Raw genomic sequence first — 12,446 nt, forward strand, 5'->3', positions numbered from 1 at the left:
TCATGTTTTCAATTATGATTGGTTTACTGCTTGTCAGATGGTACGGCAAGTAAATTGTAATGAATTCTAATTTCATTTCTTTCATTGCACAGTTTCAGCTCTGACTCTGGTGATTTTTATTAATTTCAAACTAATTAAGCTCCAACTTCAGCGTCATTAAAAACAACTAATTTCATTTAACAAAGATACGTTCTGTACAGATCTACCTTACAGCCATTTAAATCAAATTGTTGTTTTTTTTCCTAAAGAGAATCAGATCAGTGGGTGCTGTTCTATGTGGGTGACTCTTTTGAATGCCAAGCCAAGAGTGAGGTTGGCACAAGACCACAGATGCCACACTGTTATCAGAGAGATACCTGGAGTTTACTCTGTTCATTGCCTGTAATTTGGTACTGGGGTCAATCACACAGGTCCTTCCCACCTGAATGCTGTCCAGCTTGGAAGGGACCATAACAGATTGCTTGGGAAGCCCAGTGTAATTTATCCTAGCCATCTGGTTACAGCCTTTCACACATTGTTACTATTATATGGGGTGAAGCCATAGAAAAGCAGTTACGGCACTACTGTGGAAATGCACGAAAGGCCTGAGTCTCTAGATGGAAGCTATCTATGCTCTGGTTACCTCCTGGCTGGACCACTGCAATGTTCTCTATGTGGGGTTACTTTTGATGACTGTTCAGAAACTTCAAATAGTTCAATGTGCAGCTAGCAGATGTAAGTTGCAGGGACTGTAACTTGCCAGGTTTAAAAGCGCCATGCTATCTGTCCACCTCCAGTCCCAATTCAAAGTCACCTTCTCCTTTATTAGCCTTCCTTGCAATTAAGGTAATCACATCAGCAGCCCTGTTCTGTGAGCTCTTCTAAGAAGTTTCACTTCCACAATGACTGTAACAACTGAAACTGGTATTCTAAAAGCCTACTTCATGGATTTGGCAGATGGGTTGCACATTTAAGCAGCTAAAAAACTAATACTTTCCAAAATAATCATAACATTAGGTCCATTATAGAAAAAAATAGTTATGTACCCAGTGAGATCTCATAAAGCACTTGATGTGAATGACTGACAGAGATAAATGCTCCCTCAAATAGGGGGGGGGGAATGTTGCCTAAGATCTGAAAGCTACGCCCAGTTTGGTAAGGATTTCCCACCCACTAATGCAGCCCAGAATCAGAACTTGGTTGAAGAAGATGTATCATACCAATGACATGCAGCGTCTGCATTATACCTCATTCCTAACCTTCAGCTGTTCTGGTTTGCTACATTGCCAACTCATGGGAGCAATGCAGTCATGCTGAACATTGAATTAGGTGAACAGAGTCAAGTTTTCCTACTTTACTTTGCTGTTGGAGGATGAACGCTTACAACCTTCAATTTCTGCAGCTCCTGGTGGACGGCGAAACAGTTGCCTTCTCTCAGGCCATTGTCCCATTGAGTCCAGCAGCACTCCAGGGCACAGGCCAATCCCAGCCCTGCTACCTTGGGTCTTTTAAACCAGGAGATTCTGAGGACTGTCCCAAATATATTTGGTATGCAAAACATGTGTCCCTCTACCTTAATTTAGCCCCCCCCCCTTTGTACTTTGCCAGCTATGGAATCTAACTAGGATAGGAACAGCCATGGTCTAGAGTTGAATAGTTCAGGGGGTTCTTAAGAAAACAATGAGAGTGTTGTAAACTTCCTGCTCAATATCTGACTCAAGAATAAAAACAGGAGCATTGCAATACTTGAATAATGGATGTCCACACTTGCTACTAAGGGGAAAATGCTTCATTATTACCCACCAATTTCTTTCAAGGCTGCATGCAACTCTTCTAGGCTTAGGGTTCCAGTTTGGGAGGTGTCTTTTTTCTGGAAAACTTTCTGTCACAAACAGTTCAGAGAAAAGGTCAACAGTTAGTAACCCGGTCCATCCCTTTCTCCCACAAACACACACACACAACCGCCCTTGCCCTTCTCTTCTCCCTTTTGACATGGCATCGGTACCGTGATCATGCTCTTCTTTGAAGGAAGATGAAGAAACAGGCAACCAACAGAGTACAAAAAATGAAATGATGCTTTCTCCAGTATAACAGGTGGAGAATTTGTAGGGCACGAGAAGGATGGCTCCCTGAGCGCATCTGCATTATTGTTTTGGTCCTGCATTCCTCCATGGAGCTTTGGAAGGGGCAGAAAGGGGTTCCCCTCTCCATTTATATCCTCACAACAATCTTTTATTTATTTATTTACATTTCTACCCCACCCTCCCCAGCCAAAGGCTGGGCTCAGGGTGGCTCGCAAAAATAACCACACAGAATAAAAGCGGGATAAAAAACATTAAAACAGCATTAAACGGCCCAAAATTCTAATAAAAAAGGACAAAATATGTCCAATGGTGCCACAATAAATATCCAGCTGCAGCCGGGTGAACACACAGATGTACCCCAGAGATGGTATCAAGCAAAAAGGGGAAGGAAAACAGCAGAGGGGTGGGGTGGGGTGTTCCAATATTTATAAGAGAACCGTAGCGGGCCTCAACCATAAACCCAGAGGAATAATTCCTTCTTGCAGGCCCTGTGGATGTCTGCAAGATCCCGCAGGGCCCTGATCTCACTGGGGAGACTATTCCACCAGGCAGGGGCCAGGGCAGAGAAAGCCCTGGCCCTGGTCGAGGTCAGCCGGATATTCTTTGGGCCGGGGACCACCAGTAGATTATTATCTACAATCTTGTGATTATTATGTACAATCTTGTGAGGTAACTGAAAGGGTTACCGCACTTGTATTCCCAGCGATGTATTAAGAGTTTGAAAACGTTATAAAAAATATTGTTCGCACTTTGTTTGGCCCCTTTAGCTGTGAAGACGTCTTCCAAGCATTTATAAGCTGTGGTATCCAAAAACCCTTTTAAAGTGATGTTTTTTATAACATTTTCAAACTCTTAATACATCGCTGGGAATACAAAGTGCGGTAACCCCCTGAGACTAAAGAGAGAGTAATTGGCCTCAAATCACCTTCATAGCTAAGCTATGATTTGAACCCAGTCCTATGCTGACAGTCTAGCCACTACACCACATTGCCTCTCCATATAACTGTCTTTGCCTGAGCTTCAAAGCGGTGCTTCTGCCAGGCAAGCAAGGATGGATGGATGGCCTTCTCATAGCAGCAGGGGCACCAGCATGGGGGTTGCCATTCACACTGCCCTCCTTTGCTTCCCCTGTGCTGGAAGAAGTATTTGAGTCGATGGAATGCAGGCAACTGCCTCCAGCCAACACTGGTTGCCTATCAACTGCAACAGTGATGCAATTGCATGTAAAAGATGAGGAGCCTGCAACCACTCACCAAGAAGAGAAAACGAAGAATTGGTGCTTATACCCCACTTTTCTCTGCCTCTAAGGAGTTTCAAAGTGGCTTACAATCTCTTTCCCTTCCCCTCCCCACAACAGACACCTTGTGAGGTAGGTGGGGCTGAGAGAGTTCAGAGAGAACTGTGACTGGCCCAAGGTCGCCCCGCAGGCTTCATGTGGAGGAGTGGGGAATCAAACCCGGCTCTCCAGATTAGACTCTGCCACTCTTAACCACTACACCACGCTGGCTCTCAAAGCTTCATTTCCTTACCTTTAACACTATCACACAAATATACATACACACACTCATTCATACCAAATGAAGTCTTTTGTACCTGATAATGAAGCAGACTCTTCCACAGACTTCTGAATTCTTGAATGCTCAGTGTGCCAGTAGCATTAAACTGCAATGTTTTGTCAAGGCATACAAAAATAAAAGTAAGTGGGGGCGGGGAGAGAATACCAATTCTGGGAAAGACTAGCCTGATCCCAAAGCAGTTGCATTAAACTGTTTGCATTAAAAGTCAAGACGAGTCTGGGATTATTATTATTATTTTGCCTCCACTATAAATGTGACCCTGTGCCTAATGCAGCCAAAGTCAAAGGCAGGCATTAATTCCAGAGATCTTTGAATCTTGCCCCCAAGGGCTGTTCTCCTGTTTCCTAAAAATCAATGAGCATTTTCTCATTAATTTCAAAGGCAGCAAAATTTGCCCATTAATATTCCAACTAAAAACTAGTTTTCAGGGGGAATCAAAGCAATCTTGACCCTCCCCCATATACCTCAGAGTAATTGCATACAAAGGTGACTTTGCCTATGACGTCCATGGCTACAACCCCTTCCTTGGGTCTATAGTTCGGACTCTACTTACATGTATCACTGGCTATTTCCATGGTTATTCTTTGATGTTGCTATGAGATATTTGTTTTATTGTTGTTACCCATCTTGTGTCTCAGTTTTCTGGGAGAAAAGTAGGTTTAAGACATGAAATGTTTTAACAGAGCAGTTCCTCAGTGGAACAGGCTTCCTTGGGAGGTGGCAAGTGCTCCTTCCCTGGAGGTTTTTAAGCAGAGGCTAGATGGTCATCTGTCAGCTATGTTGATTCTTTCCATTTATTTACTAGCTCCTTTGACCAAAGGTCTTGAGCTTAACCATGACAATAATACATAATACAACAGCAAATAATCAATTTACAATACCAAGCATATACTTAAGGTCAAAACACAGTAAAATATAATTACTAAGCACAGTTACTAAACATCATTAAAACTATAACAATCAATATATTCCCCTGAACACCTCATTGAACTGAGATCATTCAAATCACAGTTTGATCCAACATTCAGCTTGGCCTACACACTTATTTTATTTTGACGTTTAAGCGACATTACCTTCACAAAAAATCTTGCAACAGAACTAGTAACATCAGGGTGAATATCTCCCAGTATGTGAGATATCACCCAGGGCTCTAAGGGAAGTTTGTATTTAGACAATATTGGAGAGATCCAACGCAACCTAGGAGCTGACCATTGCTGACAAAACAATAAGAGGTGGTGCAGAGTCCCAATATCTCCAGATTTACATTCACAAACTCGATCTGAGTATGGAGTTTTAGCAAAATGACCTAACATCTCCGCAGTTGGATAAGCATTTAATCTGGCAAGTATATGGCCTGGGATTGTCAGCAAGCTCACATAAGAGGGCACTATGTTGATTCTATCACCTTAGGCAGATCATGAGAGGGAGGGCATCTTGGGCATCTTTTGGGCATGGAGTAGGAGTCACTGGGGGTTTGTGGGGGAGGTAGTTGTGAATTTCCTGCATTGTGCAGGGGGTTGGACTAGATGACCCTGGTGGTCCCTTCCATCTCTATGATTCTATGAAATAAATGCATTCTGGGCCGGATTGCCCGGTAAACTTCAGATACAAATTTTTTTTTTGGGGGGGGGAGATTCTGGGACAGCCCCTTGTCCTTCCTCCAGTCAGGTTCCTCTGTTCACCAGTGATGCCTCCAGTTCTATAATATTTGGATCCAACCCAGAGAGTCCAATTTTACAGGAATATGCAGCTGGACACTAGGCTGGATCCAAGGTCCCCCATCCACTTGTGAAAGATGAGAGGACATTTTCAGTGACTCTCACATTCCATCACAGACCCCCCCCATGTCACACCTCACATTATTCTCAAGGGTCCCTTACCCTCAGTAGCAAAATAAATAATAAACAACTGTGCAGCTACTCAGATGAGGTATCTGTGTATCAGCCTGATATAGCTAAATGCAGAAGGAAGGATACGTCTAGAACAGCCAGGATACTCCGGCAGGCATCCAGACTGAACAGCATCCTATTGTTCTGAAGGTCTGGAGAAGGAAAGCAAAAAAGAAATACTGAGCAATAGTCAGACACCAAGGCAAAATGCATTCATATGCTACAGAGCCATGCCTGTGACCTGAATGATGATAATATAACTCTACTTGGCATTAGTTGTGGGACATTGGAAGTGGAAAGTGTCTTGACTTACAATTGCCACATTTTAGCAATATCGGAGTCAGTTTAGAAGACAGTCTGGCTGTTCCTATGCATATTTACACAGAAATAAGTCACAGTAAAGGTGTATAGGAGGACTTCAGCCGAGGCGTTTAAAATGCAAGGCCAAAGAATGAAAATGACCAATTTAGGATGAAAAGCTTTGGGTTATGGCGATGAGATGTAATGGCAACTTAAGACCCACCAAGTCAAACCCAGCCTAGCAGCCATGTTGTGTGAGCTGCCAGGTACTTGAGTGCCACCCCTATTTTTAAGTCCCAAGGCAGGCAACAAAAATGCATGATAGGCCTCTATATTTGGCTCAGGGTCTGTGTTCAACTTGGTGATGCACAAAATGTGCAGGTCTGTCATTATATAAACATTTTGGTTGATATTGGCAAGGCAATCAGCGTTATTTATTAAAACCCACTCCATAGAAGGACAGACCCAGTGTCTGTCAATGAATGGGACAAGCTGATGGCTCCTAAATTCCTGGCAGCCCTTTCTTTGGCTCATATGTGTAGGCAAGTGCTAATTTTCAGGACAAAGTTGACTAGTGAGCGAAGTACGTAATAGCTGAAATTCTGCTGCAGAAGCAAACCTCTACTGAATCCTGACCCGCATATGGAAGCTGTTTTTCATGCTGCCTTTCACAGCAAAATCTTACATCCCCCTGGTCTCAATGCAGTACAGCTCCTTCCAGTATCCCTATGGTGTCATGTGACACCATGCTTGCCCAAGCAGCTCTTCTTATGTGGTCTAAAGCTTGCTATGCCAACCCCACAGTTGTTTCCACACTGCCGGAATAACCTAAGAACCAACTCTAAATCTCTACTCAAGGCTATAACCCTGTGAGAAAATGAACACCAAGTGATCTATTTCTGTTTGCCTTGAACTTGGGGTTCATATTCCTACTAATTTTATATGACCTCAGAACACTTTAGATTATTCTCTACTGCACTTTATGTCTGGTTTATGTTTATTGCCACAGGGAGGTCAATCCTTAATCATTATATAACTTTCTTCTTACAGGTACATGCAGTGGTTAATTTCAAAGCAAAATGTTAGTAGGGTTCCCAGGTCCCTCTTTGCCAATGGTGGGAGGTTTTTGGGGTGGAGCCTGAGGAGGGTGGGGTTTATGGAGGGGAGGGACTTCAATGCCATAGAGCCCAGTTGCCAAAGCAGCCATTTTCTCCAGGTGAACTGATCTCTATTGGCTAGAGATCAGTTGTAATAGCAGGAGATCTCCAGCTAGTACCTGGAGGTTGAGCAAACCCAAACCAGCAACGTGTTGCAAAGACAATGAATAATTCAAAATTAAATACTTGTAATAGTGTTATTCAAACTATCATATACACTATATACAATGAACTTGGTTTACAAACTGAACTGTATATACCAAAGAACACAAAATTAAACTACAGAACATAGGTACAATGTCCATTTTTTGCAGTCCTTTTAGCTGTATAGAACGTCTTGTCATTCAAGAGGTAAGAAGGTCAGTTCTTCATTTAAACAGAAGCCCGGTTGTCTTTCTGTTTCGGCTTAACAAAAAAGCCTTCCTCAGCGGCCACTACAAAAATACAGCAATATACACAATGCAAAATGGTCTATAAATAACAGGAATCAAAAGTAAGCATTATAGGAATAAACAAACAATTGATACTTACACGCGAGCTGTTACTAACTGGCTTTCGCGTTGGCAAAGTAGCCCTGAGTACGGAGAGCATTTAAAGAGTCTAGTCAGCTGATACAAGGAGACCATGTGAGCAGAATGTTTTAAAGTGACAGAACCATATAGTGTAAGTGATGTACTTGCTCATAGGTAACATGCTAGATCTAGCGATGTGTTTAGTCCTTTAGGATGTAAGGAATCAAACATATGTATGTACTTAGATTCTTGACGTCTAAGTATCAATTCAATGTCAGTTTTCTCATATTTCTTAGTGTTAGTATAACGCCATAATACAAAGAAAGAAAGTTCCTCATCAGAGTGGTTTTTCTCCAGGAAATGTGGGGTAAGGGGAGCCTCCAGAACATGATTTCTTACTCTGGACCTGTGCTCACTGATCCGGTATTTTATAGGTCTCTGGGTTTGTCCAATATACCAGAGAGGACATGCACATCTGATCACATAAATAAGGTGCCGTGAGTCACAATTATTAAAACTATCAATTTTGAATATGCGACCCGTTACTGGGTTCGTGATTTCACGAACTGTCAGCATGTATTTGCAGCTCTGACAAGAGCCACATTTGAAATTACCTGCAGGCAAATTGGATGAGGACATAGGGCGTGATATTGGATTTATTAGTATGTCTCTAAAAGACCTGGTGCGTTTGCATACGGATTGCATACAAACGCACCAGGTCTTTTAGAGACATACTAATAAATCCAATATCACGCCCTATGTCCTCATCCAATTTGCCTGCAGGTAATTTCAAATGTGGCTCTTGTCAGAGCTGCAAATACATGCTGACAGTTCGTGAAATCACGAACCCAGTAACGGGTCGCATATTCAAAATTGATAGTTTTAATAATTGTGACTCACGGCACCTTATTTATGTGATCAGATGTGCATGTCCTCTCTGGTATATTGGACAAACCCAGAGACCTATAAAATACCGGATCAGTGAGCACAGGTCCAGAGTAAGAAATCATGTTCTGGAGGCTCCCCTTACCCCACATTTCCTGGAGAAAAACCACTCTGATGAGGAACTTTCTTTCTTTGTATTATGGCGTTATACTAACACTAAGAAATATGAGAAAACTGACATTGAATTGATACTTAGACGTCAAGAATCTAAGTACATACATATGTTTGATTCCTTACATCCTAAAGGACTAAACACATCGCTAGATCTAGCATGTTACCTATGAGCAAGTACATCACTTACACTATATGGTTCTGTCACTTTAAAACATTCTGCTCACATGGTCTCCTTGTATCAGCTGACTAGACTCTTTAAATGCTCTCCGTACTCAGGGCTACTTTGCCAACGCGAAAGCCAGTTAGTAACAGCTCGCGTGTAAGTATCAATTGTTTGTTTATTCCTATAATGCTTACTTTTGATTCCTGTTATTTATAGACCATTTTGCATTGTGTATATTGCTGTATTTTTGTAGTGGCCGCTGAGGAAGGCTTTTTTGTTAAGCCGAAACAGAAAGACAACCGGGCTTCTGTTTAAATGAAGAACTGACCTTCTTACCTCTTGAATGACAAGACGTTCTATACAGCTAAAAGGACTGCAAAAAATGGACATTGTACCTATGTTCTGTAGTTTAATTTTGTGTTCTTTGGTATATACAGTTCAGTTTGTAAACCAAGTTCATTGTATATAGTGTATATGATAGTTTGAATAACACTATTACAAGTATTTAATTTTGAATTATTCATTGTCTTTGCAACACGTTGCTGGTTTGGGTTTGCTCAAGTAACTATACAGCACGCTAACGTTTGTTTGCTACAGTACCTGGAGGTTGGCAACCCTAAATGTTAAAGATACATGGTCTAACCTGGAAGCTCTAGCCATGAATCCTATATATCAGTAGGGTCAGGAAGTGACTACATTTAGTGATTGGTGTGGCAAATGCAAGCTGTATACAGGACTTCGTTATTACTTTGCATGGAACTGTGAACAAGTTCTGTGTTAAACTCTTAAGGCCTGACTCAAATTATGTTCTAGTTACATGAGCAAATGTATCGTAAATCCTAATTATGGCTTCCTAGATGAAAATGTACATCTCTTCCCTCTCCATTATAGAGACACACAACCTTTGTTGGCCCAAGTACCAAAAATATGCAACGTCTTCATGCTTCATACTAGCAAACAAAGTTGGGTGAGGGGGTGAGGGGGTGAGGGTTGTACTATGCCCAGCCACACAGGGAGCAAGCTGAGCCCCAGCGGTGCTGCCCCCACCTCAGGGGCTTGTGTTGGACCTGGCTAGTGGCTGCCCACATGTGGGTGGCAATGATGTGCCTAAGCCACATGGCTCTTCACCCCCATCACAACAACCCTAAGGAGTAGGCTAGACTGAGAGAGAGAGTGGCTCGCCCCAGGTCATCCAGTGCACTTCATGGGGACTTGAAGCCAGAACTCCCCAGTTCTACATCATACTAATTAAAATTTGATGGGTCCGTGCTACATTAGTTCTGACTGAAGGGAGATGTTGGTTGAGACCATCTAGGGTAGATCCTGCCCCTTAAAAAGTAGCAAGGGTGTTCTAAGAAATTATATGGGGAAGGGGGCTCATCTATTAATTACAACTGCAGGGACTACTTGCACACTCTATACCAATACATTTAGGATTGCCACCCCCCCTACCCAGACATCTGTGTAGAGTAGGCTCTTCAGATGTATACTGCCAGAATGGGAACCAACCTGAGTTTTTCATTCAGGCACAGCTTAAGTTCCCTCAGTTACAATGGAACACACTTCCAAATTAATATGCTTTGAATGGAAACCCAAATGACCTTGGGGGGAGTCACTTTCCTTCCAATTCTACTTGATTTGTTCCTTCGGTTGCTCTACCAGCTGCAACAGAACAAGGCCAGGGATGCATCTGGCAGCTGCGCTCTCCTCCCATCCCCTCTGCATCTCTCAGAGACAACAGATAGGCAAGTTAAAAGCACCGAGCTGAACATTCCTAGCGATTTGCGAATGACAAGAAATGGAACAGAAAGAGAGTCTAATCTTGTTGCAAATCATGATTATAGATTGCCTGCAGACTTCCATGGAGCAGACGCCAGGCTCATAACTCACCCATCCCTGCTCTGCAGAAACCTACGATGTTTTAATCTCATTATAGTCCTGTTTATTAAATATGAATCATGCACTGTAAAGTTTGAAAATGAAAGCCTTAAAATTGATTGCCTATGAAGAATAAAAGATGAGCCATACAGCCTGGTTAGTTTCCTTATAGATTTCACAATGCCTGATGGAAAGGCTCTGGAAAGGCTCTCCAGCACCGATAACATCGCCATCTATGCTCACTCTTGGACCGGCTAAGAAGACTGGCAACCCTTGAAGAGATGAAAGGGTTTTTTTTTTTTTTGGTTGTTGTTTATTCTGAATGTCTGCCACAAAAGCTTTTATCTCATTAATGTCCTCAGCAGTTTCAGATTTTATCCATTTATGAATCTGGCCTCCTCTATTCAGCTTTATCGCTTATTCACAAGACTGTGTTTCTGCTTTGTTTTTTTGGTACGGGGTCTGTTTCTGGTAGAAGAACTCTCAGGAAGAAAAGAAGCTGGCTCACTTTGGCCCTTTCAGTTCAAGGTACTGTCAGTCTGCCTGTTTTAAACATACACCTACAAATATAAGACGCAAATTAAATATACACTATCAAGTATGAACAGCAAAAAATCTCCAGAAACCCTCAGAGTTAATTCATGCCACGGTATTCCCTATTACTATGCAAGGGTGTGAAAGTTGGACAATGAAGAAAGCTGACAGGATGAAAGTTTATTCCTTTGAAATGTGGTGTTGGAGGTGAGTTTTACGAATACCGTGGACTGCCAAAAAGACAAATAAGTGGGTTCTAAATCAAATCAAGCCTGAACTCTCCCTAGAAGCTACAATGACTAAACTGAGGCTATTGGACTTTGGTCACATTATGAGAAGACAAGACTCATTGGAAAAAAACAAGATGTGTTTGCAAGATGTGAGCAAGGCTGTTAACTACAGGACGTTTTGGAGGGCATTGATTCATAAGGTTGACAAGAGTTGGAAGTGACTTGACCACACATAAAATACATACATTAGACTTCTGGAGCATCCGGTTGGCTTCTGTGTAGAACAGGATACTGGACTAGATGGACCATTGGTCTGATGTAGCCTGGCTGGTCTTCTAAGACAAAAATCATTCTACTGATTCCTCAGTGTACACTAATTCTGGGCACACCCAATCTCCAATGCAGGTAGAGATACACTGATACAGCTAAGCCCTAGTCTTCTTTGGCAAGATGGATGAGAAAATCAATGGATCTGCCTTGCTAAAATATCAGTGAGGAATAAGGAGAGACTACCATAAGAATATCCTGGAAGGGAATGAGTTTTCAGGAATATATCATAAAAGCACCCAACAATGAGCAAGGATAGTCCACATTGGTCAGGAACTTGGAAGGCTTGAAGTTCTCTAATTTACAGGCTCTGGATTTCTGGTATTTGGCTTGTATCCCAGGCTCAAAACTAGAGTGACACAGGATCACTTTGACACATTTTAAGGATCGGCACTGCAATCGTGCCATGCCTGTATTCTGCTTTGGTAAAATGAAGATAATTGCATTATACTCCCTAAGGACAAGCATTTTCCAGGGTTGCAAGGTTCTCAGATAGATGATGATTAATGAAGAGTTTACAAGAATTAAAAGCAAGAGACAAAATGGATGATTTAGTTATGGGGTAAGCAATTCACAAAGCTTTATGCACAAAAATGTGCTGCCCAAATGTTTGAGGCACCCGCCAGCTTTCACCTCAGGAAACTGCACCATCTCTTTCTATCAAAAGCCCACATTCAAGAAAAGTGGTTTGAAAAGGTCTATTGTTATTCACTGCGGAACTTCATGAAGTGCTTTCGGATGCCAGCAGTGCTAATGA

General features: G+C 42.2%; 1 protein-coding gene across 1 annotated transcript in view; it reads right to left on the reverse strand.

Annotated features, from left to right (window-relative positions):
• The window catches only part of LOC130480742 (calpain-14-like), a 50,280-nt gene that overhangs the window by 4,014 nt on the left and 33,820 nt on the right, over nt 1–12,446 (reverse strand). The window contains exons 16-18 of the mRNA XM_056853365.1: nt 5,617–5,681; nt 3,657–3,725; nt 1,783–1,861 (exon numbers count right to left, since the gene is read on the reverse strand). Of these exons, the coding sequence (XP_056709343.1) occupies nt 1,783–1,861; nt 3,657–3,725; nt 5,617–5,681 (213 nt within the window). The remainder of the gene's footprint in view (nt 1–1,782; nt 1,862–3,656; nt 3,726–5,616; nt 5,682–12,446) is intronic.

Source organism: Euleptes europaea, chromosome 7, assembly GCF_029931775.1.
Source record: "Euleptes europaea isolate rEulEur1 chromosome 7, rEulEur1.hap1, whole genome shotgun sequence".
Taxonomy (NCBI): Eukaryota; Metazoa; Chordata; class Lepidosauria; order Squamata; family Sphaerodactylidae; genus Euleptes; species Euleptes europaea.